This window comes from Salvelinus fontinalis, chromosome 2, assembly GCF_029448725.1.
Source record: "Salvelinus fontinalis isolate EN_2023a chromosome 2, ASM2944872v1, whole genome shotgun sequence".
NCBI classification, from domain to species: Eukaryota; Metazoa; Chordata; class Actinopteri; order Salmoniformes; family Salmonidae; genus Salvelinus; species Salvelinus fontinalis.
In genome coordinates, this window is record NC_074666.1 from 14,721,231 (window position 1) to 14,740,625 (window position 19,395).

A 19,395-nucleotide genomic window follows, 5' to 3' on the forward strand; every position below is an offset into this window, starting at 1 on the left:
GGATGTGTGTATTCTGTCTCTGGCTTCAACAGATCTGTTAGGGCGATAGATAGAATCGCCTACTACTAGTCTGGTCTGTCTATCTACGTCTGTCTCTGTGTGGGTCAGGCTGCCACTATGCTACAGAGCCATGCCCTTATGTAGCCTACTGGCTCTAGCTCTAGAGACCTGGTGATTTCTGTGTCTCCACCATGGGGAGGTGAGGAGAAACAGGGCTTAAGAGCTTTTCAACATAGAAGCCTGACCTGATCACATGACCACAACAGCCCTAGCTATGAAAAAAGCGGTGCACGTGTTGCCAGCTAGAGAGACATCCAGTAGAATCTAAACACTGTGCTTCATTCACATCACGTTATGTAAGAGCGGGCTAATACAGCATACAGTACAGTTGCCTTTCAAATGATTTCTTACCTGAGCAATGAGGATTTACTGTCCCCAATCACAATATCTGTGTCCATGGCAGTTACAGATACAATACAGTGAGTTCATACATGACATTTGAACATACATTTAGTGAAGCTCCCTCTCCCAGCTGTGGTGAACTGGTAATTGTGGAATAACTGATACAAATCTAGTATGTGTTTTTTTTTAAAGACTTAGGTTAAGAGCCAAGTGAAAAATGAACTATGTAACATCAAGTACAACAGTCTGATCAGTTATTTTATTTTACAACTCAGCATGATTGTGTGAATAGAACAGATGAATAATAAAACTCCCCGCGCGCAGTTATCTAATGGCACAATACCACAACAATTAAGATAACTTATTTACAACATAGATTTTAGATTGTACTAAAAAATCATAATAATCTTTTACACTCTTGATTTATTGTAACATTATATTAACATGATTAGATTAATAAACATTGGATATGCCGTCTCCATTATTATCAACACTGACCTAGTCTAGTAAGAAAATAACATTTGGTCTTATTCTGAGCTTCAAGGTTCCAGAGTGGGGAGGTGCAATGGGTACAGTGACCTTTGAAATCCCGGTGCAAAGACTGCTGGCGACTGATATTCACTACCATTGCCTGCTGTGTTGCTGTGTGCGGTCTGTTCCAGGCTTCTCCTTGCCTGGCTACCCAAACTCCTTTCTCCGGCCAAATGCTACGCCATATCCACGGATGTTAGTTTCTTCTCCTCAATGAGTCTGGATCTGAGTACCTCCACGACAATTTCTAGAATGGATTTCCATTCTAGACTGTCTGATTTGTCCCAGAAACCAATCTGTTGGACCAGAGCCAGAACACACGTGGGTAAAGCGACATTTAGAAAATTCATCGTTGGTTTTGATACTCTGCGTGGTTAGAGTATGATCCAATGGCTGATGACTTTGTTTTGTACAAAAACTCTAATTTTTATGTCACCACAAACGACTTCAATGATGGCAGTCTCAGACTGAAATATGTACTGAACAACAGAGCAGCGAAAGGATTCAGTTTGAGTCATCAGGCAAGGCTTTTCCTCCCAACTCTTTACAGTATTAACCCCAAGGTGCCTAGGCCGTGGATTGTCAGGAGACCTAAGCGTCAGCTCCAGTAACCTACACAGCAATGACTTGAAGTCTGAAGTTTACATACACCTTAGCCAAATACATTTAAACTCAGTTTCACAATTCCTGACATTTAATCCTAGTAAAAATTCCCTGTTTTAGGTCAGTTAGGATCACCACTTTATTTTAAGAATATGAAATGTCAGAATAATAGTAGAGAGAAGGATTTATTTCAGCTTTTATTTCTTTCATCACATTCCCAGTGGGTCAGAAGTTTACATACACTCAATTAGTATTTGGTAGCATTGCCTTTAAATTGTTTAACTTGGATTAAACGTTTCAGGTAGCCTTCCACAAGCTTCCCACAATAAGTTGGGTGAATTTTAGCCCATTCCTCCTGACAGAGCTGGTGTAAACGAGTCAGGTTTGTAGGCCTCCTTGCTCACACACACTTTTTCAGTTCTGCCCACACATTTTCTATAGGATTGAGGTTAGGGCTTTGTGATGGCCACTCCAATATTTTGACTTTGTTGTCCTTAAGCCATTTTGTCACAACTTTGGAAGTATGCTTGGGGTCATTGTCCATTCGGAAGACCCATTTGCGACCAAGCTTTAACTTCCTGATTGATGTCTTGAGATGTTGCTTCAAGATATACACATGATTTCCCTGCCTCATGATGCCATCTATTTTGTGAAGTGCACCAGTCCCTCCTGCAGCAAAGCACCCCCACAACATGATGCTGCCACCCCCGTATTTCACGGTTGGGATTGTGTTCTTCGGCTTGAAAGCCCCCCCCCCCTTTTTCCTCCAAACATAACAATGGTCATTATGCCCAAACAGATATATTTTTGTTTAATCAGACCAGAGGACATTTCTCCAAAAACGACGATCTTTGTCCCCATGTGCAGTTGAAAACCGTAGTCTGTTTTTTTATGGCGGTTTTGGAGCAGTGTATTCTTCCGTGCTGAGCGGCCTTTCAGGTTATGTATATATAGGACTTGTTTTATTGTGGATATAGATACTTTTGTAAATGTTTCCTCCAGCATCTTCACAAGGTCCTTTGCTGTTGTTCTGGGATTGATTTGCACTTTTCGCACCAAAGTACATTAATCGACAGTGGGCTCCAAAATTACTGACACCCCTGACTGGCAATGCACAAACAATACTTAAAAAAATATAAACAAAATAATTATAGAGTTAAACTCAAAATACCAACATGTGAGAAATACTGTACTTTATTAATGTTTCATTGGAACCAACCAAAATCATACAATTATTTTATACAAAATACATTTCACCAAAATCAAGGTTTCATAATTATTGGCACTCCTCATTTAGTACTTAGTATAACCACCTCTGGCAAGGATAACAGCATGGAGTCTTTTCCTGTAATGTTTGACAAGGTTAAGGAACACATTTGGAGGGATTTTGGACCATTCCTCTATGCAGATCCTTTCAAGATCCTTCACATTCTTGGGTTTGCGCTTATCAACTGCCCTCTTCCACTCAGCCCACAGGTTTTCGATTGGATGGAGATCCGGCGACTGAGATGGCCATGGCAGAACATTGATTTTGTTGTCACAGAACCATTTCTGTGTGGATCTTAAGGTATGTTTCAGGTCATTGTCTTGTTGGAAAGTCCACCTACGGCCAAGTCCCAGCCTTCTGGCAGAGGCAACCAGATTGTCAGCCAAAATTGCCTGATACTTGGTGGAATTCATTATGCCATCAATCTTAACCAGTGCCCCTGGACCTCTGGAAATAAAACAGCCCCAAAACATCACTGACCCCCTCCATATTTCACCGTGGGTATGAGGTGCCTCTCCTCTGGAATTAAAACAGCCCCAAAACATCACTGACCCCCTCCATATTTCACCGTGGGTATGAGGTGCCTCTCCTCTGGAATTAAAACAGCCTCAAAACATCACTGACCCACCACCACATTTCACCGTGGGTATGAGGTGCCTCTCCTTGTATGCATCTCTGTTTCGACGCCAAACATGCCGATGCTGTATCTGACCAAAACTTTCAATTTTGGTCTCATCTGACCAGAGCACCTTCTTCCAATCATAATTTAAATGACGTTTGGCAAACTCCAAGCGTTTGCATCTGTGTCTTGTGGTCAGAAAGGGCTTTCTTCTGGCAACCCTTCCAAAGAGCCTGTGGTTGTGGAGGTGGCGTCTGATGGTGCATTTTTAAACCTGGTGACCCCAAGACGCCACCAAGGCCTGCAATTCTTTCACAGTGATTCTTGGGGATTTTGTTGTTTCTCTCACCATCCTTCTCCCTATCCTGGGGAGCAAAATGCATTTGCGTCCTCTACCCATGAGTTTTTAAACTGTTCCATATCTTTTGCATTTTTTTATTATTGCCCTGACAGTGCTCAGTGGTATATTCAATCGTTTGTGGATCTTCTCGTAGCCATTACCAGATTTATAAAGGTCTATGACCATCTGTCTCTTTTGAACTGCCAGTTCTTTTGTTTTCTTCATGGTGTTGGATGACAGTGGGATATTGCATGTGTGTTACCTCATTTTTATACCCTAGTGATGTAATGGCTCAATATACACTGCTCAAAAAAATAAAGGGAACACTTAAACAACACAATGTAACTCCAAGTCAATCACACTTCTGTGAAATCAAACTGTCCACTTAGGAAGCAACACTGATTGACAATAAATTTCACATGCTGTTGTGCAAATGGAATAGACAACAGGTGGAAATGATAGGCAATTAGCAAGACACCCCCAATAAAGGAGTGGTTCTGCAGGTGGTGACCACAGACCACTTCTCAGTTCCTATGCTTCCTGGCTGATGTTTTGGTCACTTTTGAACGCTGCCGGTGCTCTCACTCTAGTGGTAGCATGAGACGGAGTCTACAACCCACACAAGTGGCTCAGGTAGTGCAGCTCATCCAGGATGGCACATCAATGCGAGCTGTGGCAAGAAGGTTTGCTGTGTCTGTCAGCGTAGTGTCCAGAGCATGGAGGCGCTACCAGGAGACAGGCCAGTACATCAGGAGACGTGGAGGAGGCCGTAGGAGGGCAACAACCCAGCAGCAGGACCGCTACCTCCGCCTTTGAGCAGGAGGAGCACTGCCAGAGCCCTGCAAAATGACCTCCAGCAGGCCACAAATGTGCATAAATTGCAGTGCCATTGGAACCACTACTTCAAGGTCTCAAAGCGAGTGACGTAACCGATTGAAATGCTATTAGCGCGCACCACCGCTAACTAGCTAGCCATTTCACATCCGTTACACTCTCATTGAGTAACTCAAGTGGAAGGCCGACCGGTATACATCAACTAAATTATTCTTTTTTTTGTTGTTGTAATTTTCCCCCCTTTCTCTCCCCAATTGCGATCCAATTATGATCTTGTCTCTGCAACTCCCCAACATGCTCGGGAGAGGCGAAGGTCAAGTCATGCGTCTGCCGAAACACGACCCGCCAAGCCGTGCTTCTTAACACCCACTCACTCATCCAGGAAGCCAGCTGCACCAATGTGTCAGAGGAAACACTGTTCAACTGACAACCAGAGTCAGCTTGTAGGCACCCAGCCCGCCACAAAAGTGCGATGAGCCAAGTAAAGCCCCCTGGCAAAACCCTCCCCTAACCTGGACGACCGTCCTATGGTACTCCCGGTCACAGCCGGTTGTGACACAGCCTGCGATAGAACCCCAGGCTGTAGTGACGCCGCAACACTGCGATGCAGTGCCTTAGACCGCTGCGCCACTCAGGAGGCCCCAAATTATCCTTTTAACTTCTTCTGTGTGTGATTGTATAATAATCGGTTCAAGAACGTACATCTGGTGTATTAGAAGCAATTATTGCCTTAGAATTAGTTTTGTATTTACACGAAGAATTACCACGAAGATTGTCATTTGTTCATTCACTATAGAAGGGTTAGCTGTCGACTTAACGAAAATTATGTGCGCGCTTTCATGGGGCAGAAGCGTGTTGTTGTGATTCTGGATGGCCAGATTGTTAGTAAGAATTACAAGAAACTGCCATGTGGTGAATCGTAAGTTGCTCGTTTCATCTTGTTCTTCATACCATGTCTTGTTTTGAGGTGTTTTGACTGATTTCATGTCAACTCTAATATAGCTCAAATTCTCTAAATAGCTAACCAACAACTGTAACAATGTATTTGAGAGAAAAATCATCAAATCAAATCAAATTTTATTGGTCACATACACATGGTTAGCAGATGTTTTTGCAAGTGTAGCGAAATGCTTGTGCTTCTAGTTCTGACAGTGCAGCAATAACTACCAATATCTAACAAGTGCTCATTGTGCAAATGTATTTATATTTTCAATAAATATTAGAGATCAAATATAGCTTACATGTTGGCAGGGTAGCCTAGCGGTTAAGAACATCGGGCCAGTAACTGAAAGGTCGCTGGTTCGAATTCTCGAGTTTGACGAGATGAAAAATCTGTCGATGTACCTTGGGGAAGACACTTAACACTAATTGTTGCTATGGATAAGAGCGCACTGCTAAATGGGTGTAAATGTAAAAAACTATCTAAAATCCCCCGTAGTTGTGCACGCTGGTCTAATAATGCTGATCTGTTTTCTGCAGTACTGCGGTTGGCCTTTATCTTCCTTGGCTTCATTGCGAGGTGGCAGTCGTTCTCTCCTACCCATTAAGGCTCCATTGAACTTTGTTTTTCATATCAGTCTATTCAATTCAATGAGTGTCTCTACGAAAATAGAATTTATTTAAAAAAACTACTACTGGAATGTTGTTCAGGATCTATGGGATGCCATTATCAGATAGATTCTTCACATTTATCAATAACTTAGATTCATTTATAGCAAGGCATATTTTAAATATCCACATAATCATAAAATATATCAGTAATTTTAATTTAATTGGGGAAATTAAGATGAACTCTTTCAATATAATGATGTATCCAGCAGTAGCCTTTGCTGTCTAATGGTATGTGTAGTTCTCAGTTCAGAGATAAAATAAAACTGTTGAACGCTATCCCTGGCAATAGTTTAGGTGGTGATTCAGAGAGAAGAATAACATGTCCATAATAGGAATGGTGTGGCTGTACCATTTCCCTACGTGCAGGGGGGAACTGTGCAAACGTTGTTTAAGTTGACAATTGAAAAACGCGAGAAAGAAAACACATTCTATAATAGACAACAAAAATACAATTTGGAAATAAGTAGAACATATGAACAGTCGTTTTGTGATTATTGCAGGTTGCTTTTATGTTTAAGTACAAAAGCCATCGTATCAGACTCCACTGTGTCCCCCGGATGACTGCATGAAATAGAACAACCCAGTATGCCCTGAGACCAGGATCCATATGCACAGTTACCAGCAGAGAACTATGAAAGAACAGTTATAGACAGTTAATTTATGTAAAGATTTCGATGGCATTTGACTGGTAAACAATGTAATCAAGAGGGGAGATTATCCAATCAAGGATTGTCAGAAACACATGGCAAGCAACTTGCAATTTGTTTTTTGAGGCGCACCATGGCAGCTCGCTCAAGGTAAGCAGAAAACGATAACGTTAGCTAGCCTACGAACTATCGCAAGTCAATTTACACACCATAGCTAGCTAAAAGACGCTAGTCCAAAAGTTGAGTTTGGCTGGTTACTTTGATAACTACGTTTGGATATCGCTAGAAGCGTGTTGTAACATTAAACGGAGTTTGGCAAAGTTATTTGCCATTTAAGCGTAATAAAACTGAATGGTAACCCAGCTAGCGTAGCCGAATAAGGTGGAATCAGCTGGAACTAGCCTGCTCACTCCCACAGCTGTGGTGTGATTTAGCTAGCAAGCTGGTGCCACTGCTAACCAGCTGATCGACGATGTCAGTGTATTTTTAGATAGTAGTTAGCGCACAACCTCACCGGCTAACATTTAGTTGGGTAATTTAAAAACAATTCCGTCGTGTTTAAAATAAGTCTATGTAGTTTGCTAGCTAACAATATTTTGGATAACAGAATAACTGGCCATTATGTAATGTGATCCTGCGAGTTTAACTAGCTAGTTAGCAAACGTTACTCACGAATTTAGCTACTAACGTTAGGCATTGACTTGTCAAGTCAGAAGTTTGATAATTCACTCACTCGTAGCCAGCCTGGCAGTGTTAGTGGGATGCCTAACTAGCTCTTATCTAGCAGTTCGCAAGCTGCTAACTAGGTTTTGCGTTTTAACCTGATACTGATAGGTAACGTTAACCGTAGTTTAATTTCGTACAGAGGAACTAGCTACTAGTGTACTTTCAATCATTCCTTTTTATACATTTTTTTTTACTTACTAACCAGCAGAATTGAATATGACGAATAGCTAACCACCGCGCATGAACAGCTGATTGCCTTTTTAGAGGTCTCAAATCGAAACTTGTTTGTTTAGCAAATAAATCCAATTGCCCTAAACGCAGGGAAAGGAAGGAAGGCGAGTTGACCATGTCTCCATTGTACCTTTTTATAACAATATTTTTAGCTACTCAACAACTTTAATATCAGGTTTGAAATTAATAGCAAGTGAGTCAGTGTTGTCGAACACTACACCACTGACTTTAGAACCGGAGCGTCTCATTCACATGAAGGAGCATTGTTTATTGTTGACGAAACCCATCAATAGTTACTGATAGTCCCTTGTCTAAAAACTCTCCATATTGTCTGTCTCTGTGTAAAGCCAGAATAGTCCTAGATATAGATTGATTGGCCTAATAAGGCAAATAATACACGTTACATATGCCCACAGTACCCTGCTATCACATCCTTATATTGAGTACAGGCTCACGCATCCCATGCATGCAGCAGCATCGCAAACACACACCTGTGTTTAGGTTGATGAAAGTTTATTCCGTGTACTGCCTTTGTATAGCATTGAACCCTACCATTGTCTACTACTGGGAGAAACAATTGCACCAGCTGATGTCGAGGGATAAACTGTCCTCATGAAGCTAAACCTTAAAGGTGTAGCACAGGAGAAATGGACCCATTTTCATATAAAGAACGTTAGCTAATTGGGCTTAGATATCAACTCAGTAGTCTCTTCAAATCTCTCTTTAAACATTTCACTGTAAATTCTACACTTTGGCGCATGTGACAAATAGTTTGGTTTTAAATCTAGACTACAGAAAAATAAATGCGGTTGCAACTTGCTTACCAATAAAGATGTTTGGCTAAATAAAAAGCCATCTTTTTACTGAAACAAACTTCCTTTGCTTACCATAAGTGTCTGAATATCTTTTCACCTCCAATGTATAGGAGTCAGTGGATTGTGAGTAATGATACAGGGTGAACCACATGTTGACCTTTGCCCACTGCAGGGGAAGGAGTCTCTCTGTCCTTCCCCTCCCCCACTCATCACACAGCCCTTCTCTTTAGTGGAGGCTAGTAATGCTGTGTGTTGCTTCTACTTTGCTAACTACAGACAGCCCTGCGCCTCTTATAAAACTTAAAAGCCTGCCATCAGCCGACTTTTGTGGTTCGAAGGAATTTCAGTGCAGGCGCCTGCCAAAGTTTTGCCTGTAGGCCTCCGCTAGGCCTACGTTATGTTATCGTATGCAGTTTGTATTTTAATGATGTCATGCAGACATGGTTGTGTTATAGGCCTACATTTTGGATAAAGGCTCATTCTTGCATCCCTTCTGAAAAGCCAGACACTACACTTAGGCTACGTCTATGGGACGGCTGGATTTAGAAGTAGGCCTAGATTCATGAATGATCCTTCTAGTCCTTATCAGTCTGGTGTGTTCTTGTGCCTTCATTTAAGAGAGAGGAGATGAGAAGCATAGATGTAAGATGAGTTTTTTGGGTGAGGAGGGTGATAATCAGTTTTAAGGGGATCTAGGGGTTAGTGTGCATCAGACCACCACTGTGGCAGGCAGCTTTACTACAGTGGCTGTACATGATTTACACCTGTAAATAACATCACATGGGAATCAAAATGTCATGCCCGTACTCCAATATTTCACAATAACGCCTTGCGTTCTGGAGGGTGGCCTTTTGCTCCCCCCCCCAAATGTTCCAAATGTGCAATCCGTACCCTTGCTGATTTTTATTTTTGTATTTAACTAGGCAAGTCAGTTAAGAATAAATTCTTATTTTACAATGACGGCCTACCCCGGCCAAACCCTAATCCGGACGACGCTGGGCCAGTTGTGCGCCGCCCTATGGGACTCCCAATCACGGCTGGTTGTGATTGGACTCAAACCAGGATCTCTGTAGTGACACCTCTAGCACTGAGATGCAGTGCCTTAGACCACTGCGCCACTCAGGAGCCCATATCATGGACCGTAGTGGTTTGAGAACATTCCAAGATTTGAAAGATAATAATCAAATTGTATTAATCACATGCTTTGTAAACAACAGGTGTAGACTAACAGATGAAATGCTTACTTACAGGTCCTTACCCACAATGCAGAGAGAAAGGAAATAGAAAAAGAATACACAAGTAAAACGCATAATAATAGATGCTCACTGAGTCCCAGCTATATACAGTTGAAGTTGGAAGTTTACATACACAAAGGTTGGAGTCATTAACTTGTTTTTCAACCACTCTACAAAACAATATTACGCAAGTATAAACACCATGGGACCACGCAGCCATCATACCGCTCAGGAAGGAGACGTGTTCTGTCTCCTAGAGATGAACGTACTTTGGTGCGAAAAGTGCAAATCAATCCCAGAACAACAGCAAAGGACCTTGTGAAGATGCTGGAGGAAATGGGTACAAAAGTATCTATATCCACAGTAAAACGAGTCCTATATCGACATAACCTGAAAGGCTGCTCAGCAAGGAAGAAGCCACTGCTCCAAAACTGCCATAAAAAAATTTATTTAGGGACTTTTTCATTCAGCTCATAAAACATGGGACCAACACTTTACATGTTGCGTTTTATTTTTGTTCAGTATACATACAGGTATAACTCGAAATAAAGTGACAGATAGGTAGCAGCAGTGTACAGTGCATTCGGAAAGTATTCAGACCCCCGTATTTTGTTACGTTACAGCCTTATTCTAAAATGGATTAAATTAACCTTTTTCCTCAAATCTACACACAATACCCCATAATGACAAAGCAAAAACAGTTAAGAAAAAATGTTTTTGTTATTTATTAAGATCCTTTGCTATGAGACTTGAAATTGAGCTCAGGTGCATCCTGTTTTTATCCAGCTTTTGATCTTTCTACAACTTGATAGGAGTCCGCCTGTTGTAAATTCAATTGATTGGACATGATTTGGAAAGGAACACCCCTGTATTTATAAGGTTCCACAGTTGACAGTGCATGTCGGAGCAAAAACAAAGCCATGAGGTCGACGGAATTGTCCGTAGAGCTCCGGGAAGGGATTATGTCGAGGCACAGATCTGGGGAAGGTGCCAAAACATTCTGCAGCATTAAAGGTCCCCAAGAACACAGTGTCCTCCATCATTCTTAAATGGAAGAAGTTTGGAACCACCAAGACTCTTCCTAGAGCTGGCCACCCGGCCAAACTGAGCAATCGGGGGAGAAGGGCCTTGGTCAGGGAGGTGACCAAGAACCCAATGGTCACTCTGACAGTGCTTCAGAGTTCCTCTGTGGAGATGGGAGAACCTTCCAGAAGGACAACCATCTCTGCAGCACTCTACCAATCAGGCCTTTATGGTAGAGTGGCCAGACGGTAGCCACTCCGCAGTTAAAGGCACATGACAGCCCGATTTGAGTTTACCTAAAGGACTCTGACCATGAGAAACAAGATTATCTGGTCTGATGAAACCAAGATTGAACTCTTTGGACTGAATGCCAAGCGTCACGTCTTGAGGAAACCTGGCACCATCCCTATGGTGAAGCATGGTGGTGGCAGCGTCATGCTGTGGGGAGGTTTTTCATCGGCGGGGACTGGGAGATTAGTCAGGATCAAGAGAAAGATCAATGGAGCAAAGTACAGATATCTTTGAAGTCCTGTGCATTCTGGAGCAGGTTCTCCGACTAGGGGCGACAGTTCACCTTCCAACAGATCAACAACTATAAGCACACAGCCAAGACAACGCAGGAGTTGCTTTGGGACAAGTCTCTGAATGTCCTTGAGTGTCCCAGCCAGAGCCTGGACTTGAACCCGATCGAACGTTTCTGGAGAGACCTGATAATAGCTGTGCATTGACGCTCTCATCCAACCTGACAGAGTTTGAGAGGATCTACAGAGAAGATTGGGAGTATCTCCCAAAAAACTGGCGTGACCAGCTTGTAGCGTCATTCCCAAGAAGACTCGAAGCTGTAATCGCTGCCAAAGGTGCTTCATCAAAGTACTGAGCAAAGGGTCTGAATACTTATGTAAATGTGATATGATGATTATAAAAAATTAAAATAAACTTTTTTTCTAAACGGTTTTATGCTTTGTCATTATGGGGTATTGTGTGTAGATTGGGGGGGGGGGGGGGGGGGGGGGGGGTATTTAATCCATTTTGGAATAAGGCTGTAACGTAATGTGGGAAAAGTCGAGTGGTCTGAACTTTCCGAATGCACTGTATGTGAGGAGTCAATGGGGACCTTATATGCTGCAGAAATGTTTTGGTACCCTTCCCCAGATCTGTGTCTTGATAGGCGGATAACCGCCTGTGTCACAATCTTGTCCCGGGGTTCTACGGACAATTCCTTCAACCTCATGGCTTGGTTTTTGCTCTGTCATGCACTGTCAGCTGTGGGACCTTACCAAATCATGTCCAATCCAATTGAATTTACCACAGGTGAACTCTAACTAAGTTGTGGAAACATCTCAAGGATGATGGTCTCCTGAGTGGCGCAGCAGTCTAAGGCACGGCATCTCGGTGCACTACAGTCCCTGGTTCGAATTCAGGCTGTATCACATTCGGCTGTGATTGCGAGTCCCATAGGGCGGCGCACAATTGGCCCAGCGTCGTCTGGGTTTGGCCTGGGGTAGGCAGTCCGTTGTAAATAAGAATTTGTTCTTAACTGACTTGCCTAATTAAATAAAAGTTTAAATGATCAATTGGAATAGGATGCACCTGAGCTCAATTTCAAGTCTCATAGCAAAGGGTCTGAATACTATATTAAGTTGTCTTTTACATTTTTTTTTTTACAATCATATCCAGGGGCACACTCCAACACTCAGACAGAATTGACCAATAAAGCATTTGTTTAGTGAGTCCGCCAGATCAAAGACAGTGGGGATGACCAGCGATGTTCTCTTGGCAAGGGTGTGAGTTTAACAATTTCTGTCTTGCTAAGTATAAAAAAAAAATGTCATGTACTTTTAGGTGTCAGGGAAAATGTATGGAGTAAAAAGTGCATTTTATTTAGTAATGTAGTTTAGTAGAAGTTGTCAAATATATAAATAGTAAAGTACATATACTCAAACTGCTTAAGTAGTACTTTAAAGTATTTTTACTTAAGTACTTTACACCACTGGATTGTGAGCATGTTCTAGGAACCGCCTATAAAATTACATGATGCAGAGCAGGACGATGGCCAAGCTGTTTTGAGGGCAGTCTATTTTGTTGCCAGATTTCCAAATGACAATTGAAGCTACATCCAAGTTCTCCACCCAGATCAAGTTATACACACCCTTCTTACTTTAACAGAGCTTATTTTAAAATCCAGTATAGTAAGTCGTCGTCCATTTTGACATGTATTCTGGCAGTGTGCCATTCTAGAGGGAGTGTTTGAAACATATGATGTCAACCCCATAGGACTGTGTGTCTGTCTATAATTACACCTGTCTCCAGATACAGTGCCTTCAGAAAGTGTTCATACCCCTTGACTTATTTCACATTTTGTTGTTACAGCCTGAATTCAAAATTGATATAAATGTGTTTTCTCTCTCACCCATCTACACACAATACACGATAATGACAGTGAAAACATGTTTCTAGACATTTTTGCCAATTTATTGAAAACGAAATACAGTAATCTCATAGATATGTTTTTACACCCCTGAGTTTATACTTTTTAAATGCACTTTTGGCATTGATTACAATGCCAAAAGTGAGTCTTTCTGGGTAAGTTCCTAAGAGTTCCATACCTGGATGGTGCAACGTTTGCCCAATTTTTATTTATTTTCAAAATTCTTCAAGCTCTGCCAAATTGGTTGTTGATCATTTTTTTAACCATTTCAGATCTTGGCATATATTTTAAAGTACATTAACTGAAAGGCCTTAACTGTCTTCTTGGTAAGCAACTCCAGTGTTCATTTGGCCTTGTGGTTTACTTAATTATCCTGCTGAAAAGATGAATTAGCCACCCAGTGTCCTTTGGAAAGCCGACTGAATCAAGTTTTACTCTAGGATTTTGCCTGTTCCGTTTCTTTTTCTCCTAAAATAATTCCCATATCCATAACATGATGCGGCCACCAGCATGCTTGAAAATATGAACGTAAAGCTTTGTATTCAGAACCAAAAGTCAATTTCTTTGCCAAATATTTTGCAGTATTACTTTCGTGCCTAAACAGGATGCATGTTTTGGAATATTATTATTCTGTACAGGCTTCCTTTTCACTAGGTTAGTATTTTTGGAGTAACAACTGATGGATCCACATAGGAGAATACAATCACAGGCATTAAACTCTGTAACTGTTTTAACGTCACCATTGGTCTCATTGTGAAATCCCCGTGCAGTTTCCTTCCTTTCCGACAACTAAGTTACGATGGACGCCTGTATCTTTATAGTGACTGGGTGTATCAATACACCACCCAAAGCGTAATTAGTAACTTCACCATACTCAAAGGGATATTTAATGTCAGCTTATTATTATTTTTTACCCATCTACCAATAGGTGCCCTTTGTGAGGCATTGGAAAACTCCTTGGTCTTTGTGGTTGAATCTGTGTTTGAAATTCACTGTTCGACTGATGGTCCTTACAATTATCTGTATGTGTGGGGTACAGGGATGATATTTGAATGACTACCTCATGTTAAACAGTTTATGCTCACAGTGAGTCCATGCAACTTCTGTGTTTAGCACATATTTTTTTGTGGTCCTGAACTTATTCAGGCAAAACAAAGGGGTCTAAATACTTATTAACTCAAAACATTTTCATGACACAATGGGGTATTGTGAGGTGTATACCAGTGAAATGTGTTTTCTCAATTGAATCACTTTTTAAATTCGGGCTGTAACCCAACACTGTGGAAAGTGTTAAGGGATGTGAATACTTATTGAAGGCACTCACTGTATGATGGGCAACCCCCCCCCCCCCCCCCCCCCCCAATTAGTCCCCAGAAATGATGGGAACACATCCCCCATTACAGCTGTGCCCAGAAATTATGGCAACACAGAAGTGATTTTGGACCCTCAAAATCCTTGGTCAGTCATTGGATATTTTTTTTCTGGCAATGGTGTTCTTTGTGTAATATCCATTATCATTCCAACTTGCTCTCCTATAAAGCCCAAATCCTAACCTGAGATCTACCCGAGTATTTAGATTTTTTTTTTTTCTTCGCCCAAGTCTTCCATTTTTGATATCCGTGCATAATTTAATTTACCCTGAAGTCTGAGTTAAGCGTACACAGACTTAAGAAATGTGTAGTGTTCAAAGTGACCACTCTAAACCTATCTGTCTGATTTCCCCCCCCCCCCCCCCCCCCCCCACAGCTACAATGAAGAGAGGAACCTCCTTCGCATCCGAGAGCGGGAGCGGCGGAATCAGGGAACCTTCCAGGAGAAGGAGTTCTACCAGGAGACCGTTCCCCTGTTTGGGGAACCCTATAAGGTCAGACTACTTCCTGTTTTTTTTTTTTTTCTTCTTCTCTAGGCCTTTATTAGGACTGCAGGAGGACGTACTAACAACTACAAACATGCAACGTATTCCCAAAATGCAGGTTATTTTATATGATGCTATTAATTATTCCATTCTATTTGAAACAAGAGAATTAAGAGGCCAGAGGAAGAGTGTCTTGCTTGATGACTTCATGACCAATGCGTTTGTTTTGTAACACAGCCCACGTGTCAGTGTGTCGCTCTTAAGCGATGAGCTGTTGAGAACCCGACTCCAACCTTTTATTAGTCTCCTCAGAACATCTCGTTGATGTATTTAGGCATTGCTCTGGATGTGATGACCTGCGTTTTATACCGTGACCCCCCCCTCTGTGGCCTAGGTCTAGTTACCACTAAAGTCAAATCAAATTGGATTTGTCATATGCTTCCTAAACAACAGGTGTAGACTAATAGTGAAATGCATAATTACGGGCCCTTCCCAATAACGCAGAGAGAGAACACAAGGAATAAATACACAATGAGTAACGTGGTAGCAGTACAGAGTCGATGTGCAGGGGTATGCGGTAATTGATGTAGATATGTACATTTTACATTTTAAGTCATTTAGCAGACGCTGTTATCCAGAGCGACTTACAAATTGGAAAGTTCATACATATTCACCCTGGTCCCCCCATGGGAATTGAACCCTGGTCCCCCCGTGGGAATTGAACCCTGGTCCCCCCGTGGGAATTGAACCCACAACCTTGGCGTTGCAAGCGCCATGCTCTACCAACTGAGCCACACGGGACCACATGTACGTATAGGTAGGGCTAAAGTGACTAGGCAACAGCATAGATAATAATAAAGAGTTAGTGACAAAAGGGTCAATGCTGATTGTCCAGGTAGCTATTTGGTTAACTATTTAGAATTCTTATGACTTAGGGGTAGACCCTGTTCAGGGTCCTGTTGGTTCCAGACTTGATGCATCGGTACCGCTTGCCGTGCGGTAGCAGAGAGAACAGTCTATGACGTGGGTGGCTGGAGTGTTTGGCAATTTGTAGGGCCATCATGTGATGTACTGGGCTGTGCCCACTTCCCTCTGTCACGCCTTGTGGTTTGATGCCAAGCAGTTGCCATACCAAGCGGTGATGCAGCCAGTCAAGATGCTCTCATTGTTGCAGCTGTAGTAAAGGCTAGCTCCAGGCTCAAGGGCGTTTTTTTGACGTTCTTTTATGTAACTGGCTCAGCCTAGTGCAGGGATGGGCAACTCCAGTCCTCTGGGGTCTGATTGGTGTCACACTTTTGCCCCAGCTAAGGCACCTGACTCCAATCACGATCTTCAGTTTAGAATGCAATTAGTTTAATCAGCTGTGTTGACTAGGGATGTGGACAGTGTGTGACACCCCTCCAGCCCCGGAGGACTGGCACTGCCCATCCCTGATGTAGGGAATAGGCCTAGTGCCCTGGCTTTGAGTCATTCTTAGGGATGTCTGAAATGAGTAGAGGGCAGGGCCAGGGTGTGACACGCCTCCAGCCCCGGAGGACTGGCACTGCCCATCCCTGATGTAGGGAATAGGCCTAGTGCCCTGGCTTTGAGTCATTCTTAGGGATGTCTGAAATGAGTAGAGGGCAGGGCCAGGGTGTGTGCATACTATATACATGCATTAGAAAAGTATTCAGACACCTTGACTTTTTCCAGATTTGGTTACATTACAGCTTTATTCTAAAATGGATTTAAATGAATGTTTTTCTTCAATCTACACACAATACCCTATAATGGTAAAGCGAAAACAGGATTTTAGAAACTTTTACACCAAAAAAAAACGGATACCTTATTTACATACGTATTCAGACCCTTTGCTTTGAGACTCGAAATTGATTCGGGTGCATCCTGTTTCCATTGATTATGCTTGATGTTTCTACTACGTGATTGGAGTCCACCTTTGGTCAATTTTAAAATTGACTGGACATGATTTGAAAAGGCAGACACCTGTCTATATAAGGTCCCACAGTTGACAGTGCATGTCAGAGCAAAAACCAAGCCATGAGATCGAAGGAATTGTCGAGGCACAGATCTGGGGAAGGGTACCAAAAACTTTCTGGGGTGAAGGTCTCCAAGAAAACAGTGGCCTCCAACATTCTTAAATGGAAGATGTTTTAGAACCACCAAGACTCCCAGAGCTGGCCACCAGACCAAACTGTGCAATCGGGGGAGAGCAGGGCCTTGGTCAGGGAGGTGACCATGAACCTGATGGAGCTCTTGTCAGTGACCATAGTTCCTCTGCTGAGATGGTCATCTTTCTGGAAGGTTCTCCCATCTCTGTAGCACTCCACCAATCAGGCCTTTATGGTAGAGTGGCCAGATGGAATCCACTCTTCAGTAAAATACACATGACAGCCCACTTGGAGTTTGCCAAAAGCCACCTAAAGGACATTCAGACCATGGTCTGATAAAACCAAGAGTGAACTCTTTGAACTGAATGCCAAGCATCATGTTTGGAGGAAACCTATGGTGAAGCATGGTGGTGGCAGCATCATGCTATGGGTATATTTTTCAGGGACTGGGAGACTAGTCAGGATCGAGGGAAAGATGGAACAGATCCTTAATGATAACCTGCTCCGGACCTTAGACTGGGGCGACTGGGGCGAGGTCCACTTCCAATGAGACAACGACCTTAAGCACACAGCGAACATCTCTGAAGCGACCTGATAATAGCTGTGCAGCGACGCTCCCCATCCAACCTGACAGAGCTTGAGAGGATCTGTAGAGAAGAATGGGAGAAACTCCCCAAATACAGGTGTGCCAAGCTTGTAGCGTCATACCCAAGAAGACTCAAAGCTGCAATCACTGCCACAGTTGATTCAATAAAGTACTGAGTAAATGGTCTGAATACTTATGTAAATGTTATATTTCATTCTTTATTTTTAATACATTTGCAAATTTCTAAACCTGTTTTTACTTTGTCATCTGGGTATTGTGTGTAGATTGAGGGGGGGAGACTAATACATTTTAGAATAAGGCTGTAACGAAACAATGTGGAAAGTCAAGGGGTCTGAACTTTACGAATGCACTGTATATACATAAGTTGATGGATACCCCTTCAAATTAGTGGATTCAGCTGACATCACTCGCTACCGAGTTCCAAACTGCCTCTGGAAGCAACATCGGCACAAGAACTGTTCGTCGGGAGCTTTATGAAATGGGTTTCCATGGCCGAGCAACAGCACACAAGACTAAGATCACCACTCGCGATGCCAAGCGCGGGCTGGAGGGGTGTAAAGTTTGCCGCCATTGGACTCTGGAGCGGTGGAAACGTGTTCTCTGGAGTGATGAATTAAGCTTCACCATCTGGAATTCCGACAGATGATTCTGGGTTTGGCAGATGCCAGGAGAACACTACCTGCCACAATGCATTGTGCCAACTAAAGTTTTGTGGAGGAGGAATAATGGTCTGGGGCTTTATTTCATAGTTCGGGTTTGGACCCTTAGTTCCAGGGAAGGTAAATCTTAATGCTACAGCATACAATGACATTCTAGATGATTCTGTGCTTACAACTTTGTGGCAACTGTTTTGGGGAAGGCCCTTTCCTGTTTCAGCATGCCAATGTCCCTGTGCATAAAGCGAGGTCCGTACAGAAATGGTTTGTCGAGATCGATGTGGAAGAACTTGACTGGCCTGCACAGAGCCCTGACCTCAACCCCATCAAACACTTTCGTGATGAATTGGAACGCCGGCTACGAGCCAGACCTAATCGCTCAACATCAGTGCCCGACCTTACTAATGCTCTTGTGTTAAGTCCCCGCAGCAATGTTCCAACATCTAGTGGAAAGCCTTCCCAGAAGAGTGGACACTGTTAATGCAGCAAAAAGGGGAGAACAACTCCATTTTAATGCCCATGATTTTTTTGGGGAATGAGATGTTGGATGAGCAGGTGTCCACTTTACCAAAAGTAAGTAGTTTTTATACCAGAGGAGTAAATCTGGGCCTTTCCAGGTTAGAGGGACCACTTTATTGCTTTTCAGTTGTGTACTGCAGAAAATCCATATCAGATTGTAACAGGGGAGTCTGTTACGAGGGACATCTAGCTAATATGTTATTGTGCATGTTTTTTAGTACTCGCAGCTTGAGGAGCTGTAGCAAGGAAACTGTGCTTAAATGATTTCTAATAGCATTTCATGTGGAATTGTTTATGGTACTACATCCTCATACACTGTACAGCAGTGGTGCTCAAAA

The 19,395-nt window shown here is 42.6% G+C and overlaps 1 protein-coding gene and 1 non-coding gene across 5 annotated transcripts in view; one reads left to right on the forward strand and one right to left on the reverse strand.

Moving 5' to 3' along the window:
• The first annotated feature begins 6,798 nt into the window (after positions 1-6,798).
• The window catches only part of LOC129812767 (AF4/FMR2 family member 1-like), a 67,386-nt gene continuing 54,789 nt past the window's right edge, over positions 6,799-19,395 (forward strand). For all 4 annotated transcript variants that reach the window (XM_055864622.1, XM_055864630.1, XM_055864639.1 and 1 more), the window contains exons 1-2: positions 6,799-7,004; positions 15,059-15,176. In XM_055864622.1, coding sequence (XP_055720597.1) covers positions 6,988-7,004; positions 15,059-15,176 — 135 coding nt within the window. In that variant the 5' untranslated portion in view covers positions 6,799-6,987. The remainder of the gene's footprint in view (positions 7,005-15,058; positions 15,177-19,395) is intronic.
• On the reverse strand, positions 15,894-15,970 carry trnaa-ugc (transfer RNA alanine (anticodon UGC)). Its single transcript has one exon. It is a non-coding gene; the product is annotated as a tRNA-Ala (tRNA).